This window comes from Thunnus albacares, chromosome 13, assembly GCF_914725855.1.
Source record: "Thunnus albacares chromosome 13, fThuAlb1.1, whole genome shotgun sequence".
Lineage (NCBI taxonomy): Eukaryota > Metazoa > Chordata > Actinopteri > Scombriformes > Scombridae > Thunnus > Thunnus albacares.
In genome coordinates this window covers 3,110,528-3,123,893 of record NC_058118.1, presented here as the reverse complement: position 1 = coordinate 3,123,893, position 13,366 = coordinate 3,110,528, and the positions used below count along the sequence as shown (strand labels likewise).

At 39.1% G+C, this 13,366-nt stretch overlaps 1 protein-coding gene across 4 annotated transcripts in view; it reads left to right on the top strand.

The window, feature by feature from the left end:
* Positions 1-7,539, top strand: part of robo3 (roundabout, axon guidance receptor, homolog 3 (Drosophila)) — an 87,593-nt gene extending 80,054 nt beyond the window's left edge. For 2 of the 4 annotated variants that reach the window (XM_044371448.1, XM_044371446.1), the window contains 5 exons: positions 995-1,191; positions 1,385-1,492; positions 2,305-2,472; positions 3,183-3,325; positions 6,673-7,539. In XM_044371448.1, coding sequence (XP_044227383.1) covers positions 995-1,191; positions 1,385-1,492; positions 2,305-2,472; positions 3,183-3,325; positions 6,673-6,684 — 628 coding nt within the window. In that variant the 3' untranslated portion in view covers positions 6,685-7,539. Of the gene's footprint in view, positions 1-991; positions 1,192-1,384; positions 1,493-2,304; positions 2,473-3,182; positions 3,326-6,672 lie in introns of all 4 variants that reach the window. The other 2 variants (XM_044371447.1, XM_044371445.1) reach the window with 1 other exon arrangement.
* Positions 7,540-13,366: the final 5,827 nt, after the last annotated feature.

Below are 13,366 nucleotides of genomic sequence, written 5' to 3'. Positions count from 1 at the left end.
CATTACATCTGCTGCTCACATTCGCTGAATGCGAGCCTTCATTCTGCTTCACGGAGAGAAGGCCTTTTTCATTTTCAGTCTTCATGTTTTCCCCAGAGATTTTACCATCCACTGCTTACTGCTGAGTGAAGCTGTTGTTATTAACTTTAGATCAGCTTGTCAACTTGGAGAACAGTAATCAGTCTTCACACTTCACAGCTTGTCCTTGTTCTTTTTTTAGCATTATTGTATGAAATGTTCTGTTATTGTGAGGCTTTATCTTTGAATTAAAAGCAAGACTTTGAGTCTTTTGAAAGAAGTAATAACTGTCTTTTTATTACAAATTAAAAGATGAATTCACTGACTTGCTCAACACACAGTTTTCTTCTGCTCCAGCCTCACTTGGTCTGGTGTTGGACCAGTAGCTTATGGCAGATAATGTTAGCAACCTTTAGCTGACTTTATGAATTACATCCATCACAGATCAACATCTCAGTGGTTTTCTCACAAAAATAAGAAGTAAACACATGATAGCTCACTGGCAACAAAAAAAGTTATTGTTGTCGCCGGTGTGCTATGCTAAACTCAGGTCAGTGTTAATGTAAAAAAGCCAAATTTAATGAAAAGTTGACATACACAGTGATTCACACACATCTTTTTTCATATGCAGGAAAAAATAAATTGTCAAAATTGTATTTTTTATATTTTTACAGAGACAATGCACATTGGACAACATCACTGTGAAAACAGTGTTAGCCAAATGGCTAATTTTCAACTGTTGTCTCATGGCCAGATGTTAAATTATCCATTAAAATAACAATGAAGAGAGGCAGACATGTAAAATCATAACAGGAGAAGGCAGGAAAAACACAGAGCTAACTGACCAGAGGATAAAAATAATACACACAGTCTATACTATCCCAGGACATAAACCTCACACTGAACCAAAGATTTAGCTTCCGATTCTATTGATGTGTTCTCTCCAGTTACATGTTGCCCTTACTTCCCATAGCAGAAGGTTACCCTGTGGTCCAGTGCCAGTTCCCCAGGCGCCGAGCCCGTCGCTCACCCAGTCCAACCCCAGCCTCTCTGGCCAACAGCATCACGGCTCATCAGAGGTTGGCACACTGCAGTGCCAAAGTCCTGCCCATCGCTGCCTCCACAGCCAGGGGCCAGCTCCGAATGAAGATAACGTCTGCGCGACTACACCCGGTAATGTGACTGGCAGCGCTGTGTGCTCACGCATACAAACCTGCATGTAACACACAGAGGAAAATCGTGTAATCTTAACATGCACACACGCATCCGCACTAGAGCTGTGTTGATTTATTGTTACTGCCGGTCTGCGCAGTACGGTGGAAAAACACACTCTCTGATGGTGTTGTTGTTCCCTCTCCTCATACAGTGCATAGTCGTCCGTCCCCAGCAGATGCATGCACTCCTCCCAACCAAAAATCACGAGTGAAAAAAAAGGTTTCTAAGAGTTCAGCATACAGAAGAGATATACAAGGAGGTGAGTGGCTCAAATTCTACCTTTCTGTTTTACATGATTGACATTTCTGTACAAATTCAGTGCTGCTGAACATACAGGGAAGAGTTCACTGGCATTATTGACTGTTACAATGACATTCATGCATCAGATATTCTCAGTAGCTGAATATGCAGCTCTACAGATATTTGCTCTCTTACTATTCAGTGCTCTTTGCTAGTGAACAAATAAATAGCATCTGTATGTCCACAAATATATTCCTCAAAACCTCCACATCTACAACCTCCACATCTACAACCTCCACATCTACAACCTCCATATCTAGTGCTGCTGTTGCTGTACATGGGTTTGAAATGTAATCTTAGCTTACAGACTCTGTTTTTCTACACGCACCATATGTTTCCCAGATAACCATCTCACAAACAGATTGGAAACGATAACAATCTAAAGTTGCACTGCATCGTCGGATCCAGTAACCTTGAAACCAATTAAACAGCACATGGCTGCATGTGAATCACACAATCAGAACCCTTAACTCTTAACAAACAGGAATGCTAAAGACAAGAGAATACATGGTTATTTAAATTTATCCCTGTTTTCTAAAGGAAAACAACACTGTAACTAGTCTCTGGGGTTCTCTCAATTATGCGCGGGGAAAAAAACAAAAACAAAATGCTCTCATTCTTTTTTAAAGCAATACAAACCTATTATGTAACAGAGACCTGACTCTGAAATTAGCCTAAATGCACCCACTGAAAAGAGAAGCAAGAATGATCTTCCTTATAGCCTATATTCTAAACTCATGCATGATTATTCCTCCACCTCTTTCTGTTTAGACCTGCCCCCACCCCCGGAGCCGCCTCCAGAGGAGGACAGGTTGCAGGGCTCCCAGAGGTGCATGGAAGCCAGCATTGTGACAAACAGCCCTCTGTCCTCCCTGGAGAGGAGCGAAATCAGCAGCAATAGCCACCAACGCAAAGGCTCGGGACAAAGAAGCACTGAGAGTGAGACAAAGTTTTCTGCACTGGGTTGTGTTTCAGTCGTAATTTAAATTTCAGATTAGCAAAAATCAAATTTGACTTTCCTCATTTTCGCTCCTTGCAGAAATGAGGAATGAAAAGACAACACTTACTTGATATTTCACTGAAACAGAGTCAAACATGGTTATGTATACTTTCGTAAGGCACAGTCAGCTGTAGTACTGTCCACATTTACAGTATGCTGTATCATGCTCTACTACTGCACTGCAGTATTTTCTCCTCGGGTGTTGCTCAGTAGACTAAAATGGGACTTGAGACACAAAACCAGATTATTCCTCATGAATGAATTAATATCAGTGCTACATGCAGCTGCAACATGACAATCACACTTTATAAGTAGGTGGCCATAAATGGAAACACAAGATAAATTATTCTTTTGTTGTCCAGAAAAAACCTAGAAATCCCACAACATGATGCCTCCCTGCAGCACACATTCACACATTTTTAAGAGAAAATTCTGTATTTTGGCTATCCCTAGCTCCGGGATTAATTATGATCAAATAGAACATATTCATGGGGATTTTTAGGATAGAAAATTCTTGCCTGAAGCAGCTTTAAATTGCCATTTCTCCAGTTGATATATGTGTCTAAATTAACCATCCTCCCACTAAGTCACTGTGCTGCAGTCTTTCACTGTTAACCCCATCTTCTCTCATCCATCCGTGCATAACCAGGTGAGGAGATGATGGCGTACGGGAACAAAGCCGGTTACCTTTCTAGGAGTCAGATGTCCAGTAACTGCTCGACCACAGGAAGCTCCTCATCCAGAGGCTCCACGGGCTCCCGGGGGCTCAACTCGACCAGGAAACACAATGAGGTAGAATACAGGACCCGCTAGCTGATTGATGCAAATGATCCTCTAATTTAAGTGCAGTTTTATGCAAGAAAAATGTTCTCTTTTCACCTCAAATGGTTTTAATAATTGATGTGTTCAGATATTTATGAGCAGGGGAACAAAGACTGTTCCTTCTATGGAGAAGTTCATGTGGTTTAGTTTTATCTACATATCATTACTTACGCTCCATAAAACACACATAATTTTATACGTGCGGGCACATGAAAAGAGCTTTTACGTTCCCCTGTTGCCCACACACACAAACGCACACACACATCAACATGGCTCTCAGGCTCATACATACAGATCTACCATTACTGTCTATTCAGGATTGGCTTTTACAGTAAGAAACAGTGTTAAGTGTGCACGCCCTCTGCTCTTTCTGGAGTGCACTTCTGAGCACACACTTCACTGTGTGAGCGCTCCTTTAAATGCACCCCCTGCAGGCTCCCTCACGACAAGCCGGTGTCTTTCATGGCAGAACAAGCTGCGCCAGCTGAATGGAAAGAGCTCTGCAGGGTTTCGTGCTTGTGAGGCAACACTCGCAAACACTGTTTGACATGTCCCTCAACATTACTGTAGTTATTAGCCAAGTTAATTACACAGTTAGTAGCCAAGAGCAAGCATAGAAAGTTGTTTACAGTCAATTAAAACAAATCTATAATCAATGTCCTGTATAAGTCAAGTGCAGGGAAAAACTAAAGAATTCAGAAATATGTTCATTCGGAGGGTTCCTGATGGAGAACGTTACTCAGAGATAAAATATAAAGGGTGAATGGAAACTTAAGAGAAATGTGTAAATACATCATTATTTTACTTTATTTCTAAGGATAATCAGGCCTTTATTAAATGTAAAAAAGAAAAAGGAAACTGGCTATTGAAATAAGTAATTCCTATTGCCATTTTAAATTTTCATTTCCATCAAAGCTTTTCCATTTTTCATTTCAGGTTTTTCAAATTTCTCTCCATTTTCAGACTGCTATTCCATACTGTTATTCATTTTTATACATTTCCTTTTCCTTTTTAATGTTTGTTCATGGTCTGATGATCTCTGATAGCGGAACAAAATAATAATGCACGATCCTCTCCTCTTTGAATTTTCATTCAGATCATTTTCTTTGGTAAAAGTAGCAAAACTACAAGTTAAAGGCTGAATTGAAAGTGTTAGTTAAGTACATAAGAATCCTTGGAAAAATGTAGTTGAAGTGTCAACAGTTATGCAGAAAGAAGCCCCCATTTGATTGTTACATCTATATATGATATAATTATTACTAATTACCTTAATGTGCAAGAGGCATTTTTCTGTTGTAGATATAGAGATGGAGCTCATTTTTAAACTATTTTACATACTGTTGGGTGATTTCATCTATAACAGATCAGCCTATTCTTTTAAGTTCATCATGTGTTTGTATATAGAATGTGAATTTATAAAGTAGCTGGTACTATAGCTGTTAGATAAACGTAGTTGAGCAAAAGTACAACATTGCCTCTGAACTGTAGTGGAGTAGAAGAAATAAAGCAGAAATTTGAAGTACGTGAGTAAATGTACTGACTTACTTTCCACCACTGCTTTTAGTTTATTTGTTAGAGAAATGATCTCCAAAGTAAGCCAGCCATCATAAGCATGGCTTTATGAGAAATGGCCAGTGTAGCAGCTTTGATTCTTTCTTTTAGTGCTGTAGCTGTTAACTTTAATGCTGAAACCTGAGGCGTCACCATAAAGCTGCCTGTGTGTGCAGACAGAGAAAGAGATGGCCCTGTCACGGGTCAGTCCACGCCGACCTGAACGCACATCTGACATGGGAATGTAGCAAAGCAACTTGTAAAAGTGACACACTCGCACAATTGCTCTTTTCACTTGCTCTAAACACATACACACATAGCTCCCTTGTATCTCGTGCTTCTCAGGTCACCCCCCCTCCCCTGTGGAGCAGTAAGGAACACCTCAACCCCCCCTCAACTGACCCTAACTGACCTTTACTGGCCTTTTCACACCTTGCTGGGAACATGAAAGTGTGACCTCCTTCGCAATAAAGTTTGGGTTTGTTTCCACAGGAAGCCTGGATTAAGTTACCCCCTCTTCCTGTTGTGTTACTGACCGCTATCATTTGCCCTTCGACCCAGGCGGTCAGTCTGGGATGGGTTGAGGGGGTGTTGTTGCTGTCCTCAGGCCTGTTACATATGCTCTGAGGCTCTGAGCTCACACACACACATAGTCCAGAGTCTGGACATCAAATATGTGATTACTGGCACTGGACAAGCATGAGTTTAAGATTTAGGTGGCACACAAGAGGATAATGTTCAATATATCGCTCATGCAAAGCTGACAAAACACATGCTTCATGGCCAACCAGATCAGGGGAAAATATTTTTGAGAGACCGAAGTGGTTGAAGAAAACAGACTGCCCTTAATGGCCTTATTACATAATTCATCATCCTCATTCTTGCAAGAATATAAACTCGCAACAGACTTCAGTAAAACCAAAACACTTACTGTACTTTCTTTCATTTTGCTCTCAACGGCAGATCTCTGTTCATTTTTGAAGAGGACATGAAGATTCATCCAGACTTTATTATAACAGTGCTCAAAGTAATGATGACCTGTTCTGTCTCTAAGAAGAAATAGATTGAAGTCCGTACTCTTGAGTACATATTAATCTTGAAAAAATGCACCCAATCTTAATAAAATGAGTCTTGACAAAATTGACCATTGTGATACCAAACTATGGCAGGAATAGTCTTCTATTGTCTGCTCCCAGCTTATTAGTTTTATTAGGTTTTTCTTGTAATCATTCCTCCTGTTCATACTGACCATTAGAAGATCCCTTCATAATGTACTTACAATGTAAGTAAGTGACAGGGTTAAAATCCACAGTCCTCCTTCTGTGCAAAAATGTATTTAAAAGTTTATCTGAAGCTAATATGAAGCTTCAGCGTCCAAATGAGTCAAATCAAGTAGATATCTTTCAATGTTACAGTCTTTTTAGTGCCAAATTCCCTCTTTTTGTTACTATACTTCCACCGCAGCTCAACAGAGAAACAGTGTCTGAGGAAACACAAAGAGAGAATTTGATGCTAAAAAGACTGTAAATGTGTCAGATATCCACTTCAGAAGATCAGGTGTAAATATGTAAGAAGAAAAAGTGATTGAATAATGCTCCCTGTCCTTCAGTGACTACTGTATGTGCACTTTATCAAGGCATTCAGAGTCCAGATCTGCATGCGGAGCAGGGTGGTGCAAAAACTTTAGTAAATGACTGTCTTGATTTATCAAAATCATTGTGTTCCATTTGAATTTTTATTAACGTTAAAATATTTCTCTTTTTCAGGAAATGAGATAAGGCCATCAGTGAGTCTGTCAGTGTACCTTCGATGCCTCCATCATCCATCTTTCCACTGTGGACACAAAGAGCTGAGCAAGAGGAAGAGTTTTCTGTTCAGGATACCAGACTCCGTGTCATTGCTGTGAAACACAGAACAGACTCTACATCATGCTTTTTGGTATTACTATGATTATTTATGAGCTAACGAGTTCACCCCTCCCCCCCCTTGATTTGTAAATACCTGTGTCTGTACTGTTCTTTTGTGGGCTCTGGATACAGGGAAAGAGACGTATATTGTATTTATGAAGATGAAAAAAAAAAAATCTCAAATGTTAAAAAAAAAAAAGTCTGTTATTATAAAAAAAAAAAAGCTCATGTCTTCTTGAATGTGCCAACTTTTTTTTGTCAAAATGTACAGTATACGTTTTGGAAAAGCATTAACTACTGTTGCACTCTCTTGTTGTGATGGCCAAACAACAGAAAATATGAAGCACAAAGTGTGTTTGTCGGTTGAGAGGGGCGGTCGGAAAAGCCAAAACGAGCGGGTTCTCGCTCCCGGAAGGACGCCTCGGCCTGACCGGGATCCCTGCACCCATGTAGTCCGCTAAGAATGTCATACTTTTCTATGTTTCCTTTGGTTTCCCTGCAGCAAAATGTTCCCGTGTGCCAGCAGACAGACAGGCTTTATAAAAGTTTGATTGTAACTCCTCTCTTGTCCCTTTCCCCTTGTTCGTCTGAGGGACTGTTTGCTGCAGTTGTGAGATAAATTTGCATATACTCCTTCCAAAACAAACAAAAAAAAATGTCTGTGGGCTGACTTTTTTGTACTCTTGTTGTTTTGTAAATGTACAATAAAATACATTTGCTGATCTATGCCTCTACTCTTTCCTTTTGGAGCAGCTTTCAGGACATGTAGTACCATGTATTCCAAACAACATTTCATTTGGCTTGTTCTGGCATGTACACCATTACAGCCTGACAACAAACAGATCCAGAGTCACTGTGAGTGATCTGGTATTTTATTAAAGCTTCTTATTGTACGACACACCAAAGTGAACATCATTTCTCTACACCTAATAACACAATTACACAGATACGTGCTAAGGTAGAGAAAATGCTAAATTAACAGAAATAGAAATTAATGCAAAAATTGAAGACACTCATATGAAGCCTCATAACTGAAGAACAGAATGAAGACTGTGGATTTTGTCCTTCACTTTAGAAAGACATTAGGAAGAGATCGCTTCTTGGCTAGCATGGACAGGAGGTGATGAGAATTACAGCAACAAGAAATGTTTCATTGTACATGTGGACATGTGAGTGTTTTAGGACAGAGCTGAAAACATGCAAACCTATATAGAACACCAAATGTCACTTTACCAAGCACATACTGTATAATACATACACATTCATATATGGGCACATGTGGATCCCACATGTGAAGTATAACATTAAATATTTTATAACACACACACACAAAAAAAAACCCACGATGCATTTACATTCCACATTCCAAGAGGTTTCATTGGTTCTACTGGCTGGTGAGTAAATCTGGGCATTTAGGTCATTCACACATTCATGTCACGTGCGAGTCACTGAGTTCTCCAAAGTCAAAAAGGTCACATTGCAGAAACATGAGGGCCATCAGTCATTTGAATTAAGGTGTGATATTTAAAGACATGGCTTATGGGGGTGTCAGTATAGCATTGTAGCCTGTAATATTTCAGCCACTAAACAGATTTTTTGATCGGTCGATCCACTACTGTGGTTCAGACTTAAATATAACAACTATTGGATGGAGCCGTGAACTTTTTGTTTTAGGTGTTCATGGTCTCCACAGGACAAACCCTAATGACTCCCACCATGAGTTTGAAATGAATTGTTTTGTTTGGTTTGTGGACAACTATTGCATGGATTGTCATACAGTTTGGTTCAGACATTCATGTGCCCCTCATGGTTGTTTTGGTGATCTCCTAACTTTTCATCTAGCGCCATAGGCGGACACTGGACAAATTGTATTTGTCCAGTACAAATACAATTATGACCAAATACGGGATGACATTTCCATCAGCCTCAGCTGTACTTTGTGTTTAGCACTACCCTGTAATTAGCAAATGTTTAGCATGCTAACATGCTAAACATTATGTCTACAAAACATCAACATGTCAGTATGCTGACTTGACTATAGCCTCACATACTGCTAACATAGCTGTTCTAGTCTTGTTAGTTTTCTGTCCATCCTCTCATATTCTCCAACTAATCTGAGGGCATTTGCCCAAATCTAGCAGTAGATTCAGGTGTGAGAATCTTTTTGACATGCAGTAAGTCATGAAAGAAATCCATAAGATGGATAAGATGAAAGCTGAAACTGTGTACACTTCTTCTAGATATCAAACTAAATGTTACAAACTTCTAAAACCCCCTGAAGCAGACCTAATACTGTCAGCATCTAAACTTCTTGAAACCTTCAACTCCCATTCCACACATTCCAGTCAGACCTAAGTTAAATAAAATAAAAAAAATTATTGCTGAAGTTCTGTTTGCTTCTTATTCTTGTAATGCCTCATTCTTCCTCCAACTTCACAGTGCATTGCACCTGGGTGAGTGCTGTACGCACCGAGGAGCATGAAATTGCCAAGCTCTCTAGTCTGAGAGCGGCAACACACACTCCCTCCTGCTGCCCACCTGAGACAAGGCATGCATTACCCTCCGGTGCTCTACAGATGCTCGCCGTGTCTTGGCATACAGAAACTCACCAACTCACAGGCTCAGACACACACCCAGCTACACACATACATGAGTAGCCCTGGGTGTGTTTCTTCTTTGAGAGCTCTGTGATCAAGTGAAAGGAGCATGATAAGATGCTACACACAGCTTTGTTGCAGCACGGTGACGGTGGAGGTGTCAACAGTAAAAACATTAAAAACCTTCAGAGAATGTGTCAAGGTTTGATTGACGCACCTTTTCAAGGTCTGATATTACGGTTCGTAATGTAAGCTGCATAAATTGACACTTGATAACCTATACACAGATAGGGTTCATTAATGTTTCAGTATGCTACAGTAATGATACCATCTCATCTCAATAATTTAGATGAGATGCTAATTGAGTTTGGGGTTTTTTTCTTTTTGTTTTCTGTTTTTTTCTTTTTTTTTTTTTTACATTTGTCAAAGGTTGTTGGGATGGGTTTCTATAATGGGTTCATTTCATGATTTTCTCTTCTATACTGAAGATAAATTGGATTCAGTTCAATGAGGTATATAGAGTGCTACAGCTTTCCTTTTGAATTAATGTCACTGACTGTGAGGCCAAGAGTCAAATCTCCCCCAACACGTCACGTGAAATCAGATTATATCAGCTGACCGTGATGGGATAACGGTTCGGACACGATTTCAAATAACAACGTTAAAGAACCACAACACACAGTGAAGTACATTTGGTCCAATAAACTGGCTTTTAAACTGGATTTCTATCTCTATCTGCTAAAGACAAACATGCTATCCCACATTGTCTGGCTCTGATGAGGTGAGAATGTGCCTGACTCTTGGACAATGTGAGCTGTGATAGGTTCCAGGACACATTGGTATAGAAAATGGATGCATTCATGAATGTTAATAGACCAGTTGCTCACATGTAGCTCTGTATAGTATTTATAAGCCTTTAATGGAAGCATTTAGACCATGAGACACTAAAACCCCAAAATGACAGAATATTACTAATATGTTTTTATTTATCCCTTTTAGTATTCAGCTTAATTCACAGACAACCAACAACCTTGTAAAAGAGATTTAGGATCTATTAGTATACACTGTGGATAGCAGGCAAGGAGCCATTCATTAAACAAGCCCAAAGGCAAAGCTTACAGAAAGAACAATGGACCGTATTCTTCATTCAGGCAATTAGGGTGTAATGTTTTAAGATTATATTTCTATTTTCAATAGAAATGCATTTCTATTTTTCCAACACCAATGCACTTTAAATCTTTCATTTTATGTCCAAAATCTTGCCACTGGCGAGGTGATGTTCTTTTTTTGTGATGCAACCTCCATGTTCGTTGAGTCTTGTTTTCAAACTGTGCGAGGTTTTGAGACTTTTTACTTTTTACATGGGCAAAACTAAAGATAGTCAACATAGTAAGGATGATGCACCAGTTTTTCTGAGTGTGGTTGAGACTCTACGTGATAAGTAGTGGTTAATGTTCCCCATGCACTGGCAAACTAATTTATCACTTTAATCCTACTGAACGTATTAGATATGACCATACACAGAGAAGGTTAAGCATACTGTACTGCATGTGTAAAACAAAGATATGAAATCTTTGCTAATGGAACAGTAGGTGTAGCAAGGTCTGATCCTTTGACCCTGATGAATTAAAACAGAGGAAATTACAGTTGAGTTGCAGAATGTCACAGTAATGTAACTATAAAAGGTCAGCTAATGTTGCAGTAAATGAAAGCATGGATAAGCAGTATTCAGTGGTGGAAGCTAAGCACATTCTCTCAAGTACTGTACTTACACTTTTGAGGTACTTCAGATGTGTGAGTTGTTGAAAGTTCCATAGCGACCTTCCTCTTCCTCTTCCTCTCTAAACATCTCACATGGTTCCGTTAGCAAAGCTGTTTGTGGCCTAAAGAGGTCAAATTATCCAATATTTCACACACACAAAGGAAAAAACAAGACAAGAGAAAACTTTTATAAAAAAACTTCTTTCCTTCCCCATTAATAATCTTACGACACCCCCACTGAGAACCACTGGACTAAACTACCTTACTAATTATTTTTACCGCACTAATTAATTAAAGTAGTTAAAACTACTGAAGTTCCATCTTGATCAAAAACTCTATTTTATGCAATGATGCATCAGTAACAATCTAATAAAGCCATATATAATAATATATTTTTCTGCAGAAACAGTACTTTTAATGAATACTTCTGTACTTTAACATAAGTGGGATTTTGAATGCAGGACTTTTGTTTTTATTTTTCTTGTTTTTGAAACTCTTTTTTTTCCCGTTGCTGTCTTGAAAAGGAAGTCACATGTCCTCACAGAGATTATAATGGATATTATGTTAGCAGTTTGTGAGCTTTCATGACTTCTACCACCAAAGGGCCTGTGGATTTAAAAAAAAACAAACAACCACAGAGAATAACAGATAAGACGATGAGAAGATTTGCGTTACTGACCTTCTACAGCGTGACCCAACACACCCTACCCTTTCCATGCCCCCCTCCCCAACTTCCCTCTATCCCTTCTTTCCTCTATCCCTGAGCTATAAATCACTAACTCATTCATTAGTCCAGTGTCAGGGCCATAACGCCCACAGGCGGCTGAAGGAAGAGGGCCGCCGGCCTGAAAAGGAAGGATGAAAGGGAGGGGATGGTGTCATTTAAAGCCCTGTTCCCTCATTCCAAAATGCAACACACCAATTTCCATGTTAATTTGCCTTGTGACAGGGGAGATGGATGTTTGTGACTTTTTGGTTGATGCATACATAGAGAAGCTAAAATGAAGCCATTATGTAGGCAGCGAGGTCGGTGGATATAGAATGTAAATGATTAAGTGGCTTGCAGGAAACAAAACATTCAACGTTTCAGTGATGTTATAAAAGAATCAATGTTTCACCCTTTCTTTTTTGTGTTAACATAGATTTTTAAAGATCTAATATTGTTCATATGCACTGTAGATATACAGTATATTATATTCATTAGGCACATATATGAGAGAATATGTGCTCTTAAGATGAAGAGAGCAATGCTAAACTTAACAGTGATACCAAAATCATTATAATGTCATCAAACATTTCATGCTAACACTTTAGTAAGTTGACTGGTAGAAAGGTACGAGCATGCTCCATAATATAAAGACAGACTTTTCATATAATCATTATCTCAGTTTCTATCAATACAGATGACTTACCCATTTATTTTTGAACTATTTCAGGTGAGCAGCCACATACACTAAACACCCTCTCATTTCCACATACAGTACGCTATAGGTCTCTTATTATTCAATATAACATTGCTGTCCAGTGGAAACCATCTCCAAATTTGGTGATTTTGAATGTTTCAGACAAACTGAAGCAAGCCAAGTGTTTCTTCAAGAGTTGAGAAAATTCTCCTACTTCTCAAGGTAAAAAAAAAAAAACCAAAAACAGAATAAAAAAACATGAAATTATCTGAAAAATGCATTGTCACAAAGCAGAGACTGGTGTGTTTTTCATTTTGGAAATAAATATTTTTTTACAGGACAGTGACAACAGGCTAAAACAAAATGCAAAGGGACATATGGGTAAATCTGGTGTCCTTATACTTGCCCAGCAGTCTCCCAAAATGTGTAAATATGCAAGACACTGGCGTGTGTTAGTGTGTGTGTGTGTGTGCTGTAGCAGTCAACCGGCCTTGTGTGACTGTCAGGGCAATATTGAAACAGATCACCCATATGTGTGCCATTGATTTCTAGTTAATTGAATGATTACCACTCTAGCATGCAACACCACGGTTAACCACTGCTGTCAGTCAATGTGAGCTTGTCACCGCCACCTGAGCTGCATGATAGTAGGAACACTGTTGCACACAGTTCTTACTTTAAATGCAAAGCCCAGTTCCTCTAATCACACAGACTAAAGCGGTGCTGTTTGTATCAGGCGCTAATGTAGCTTTTACTATTTTAAACCAGTTACCAAATCAATACGCTTTGAAT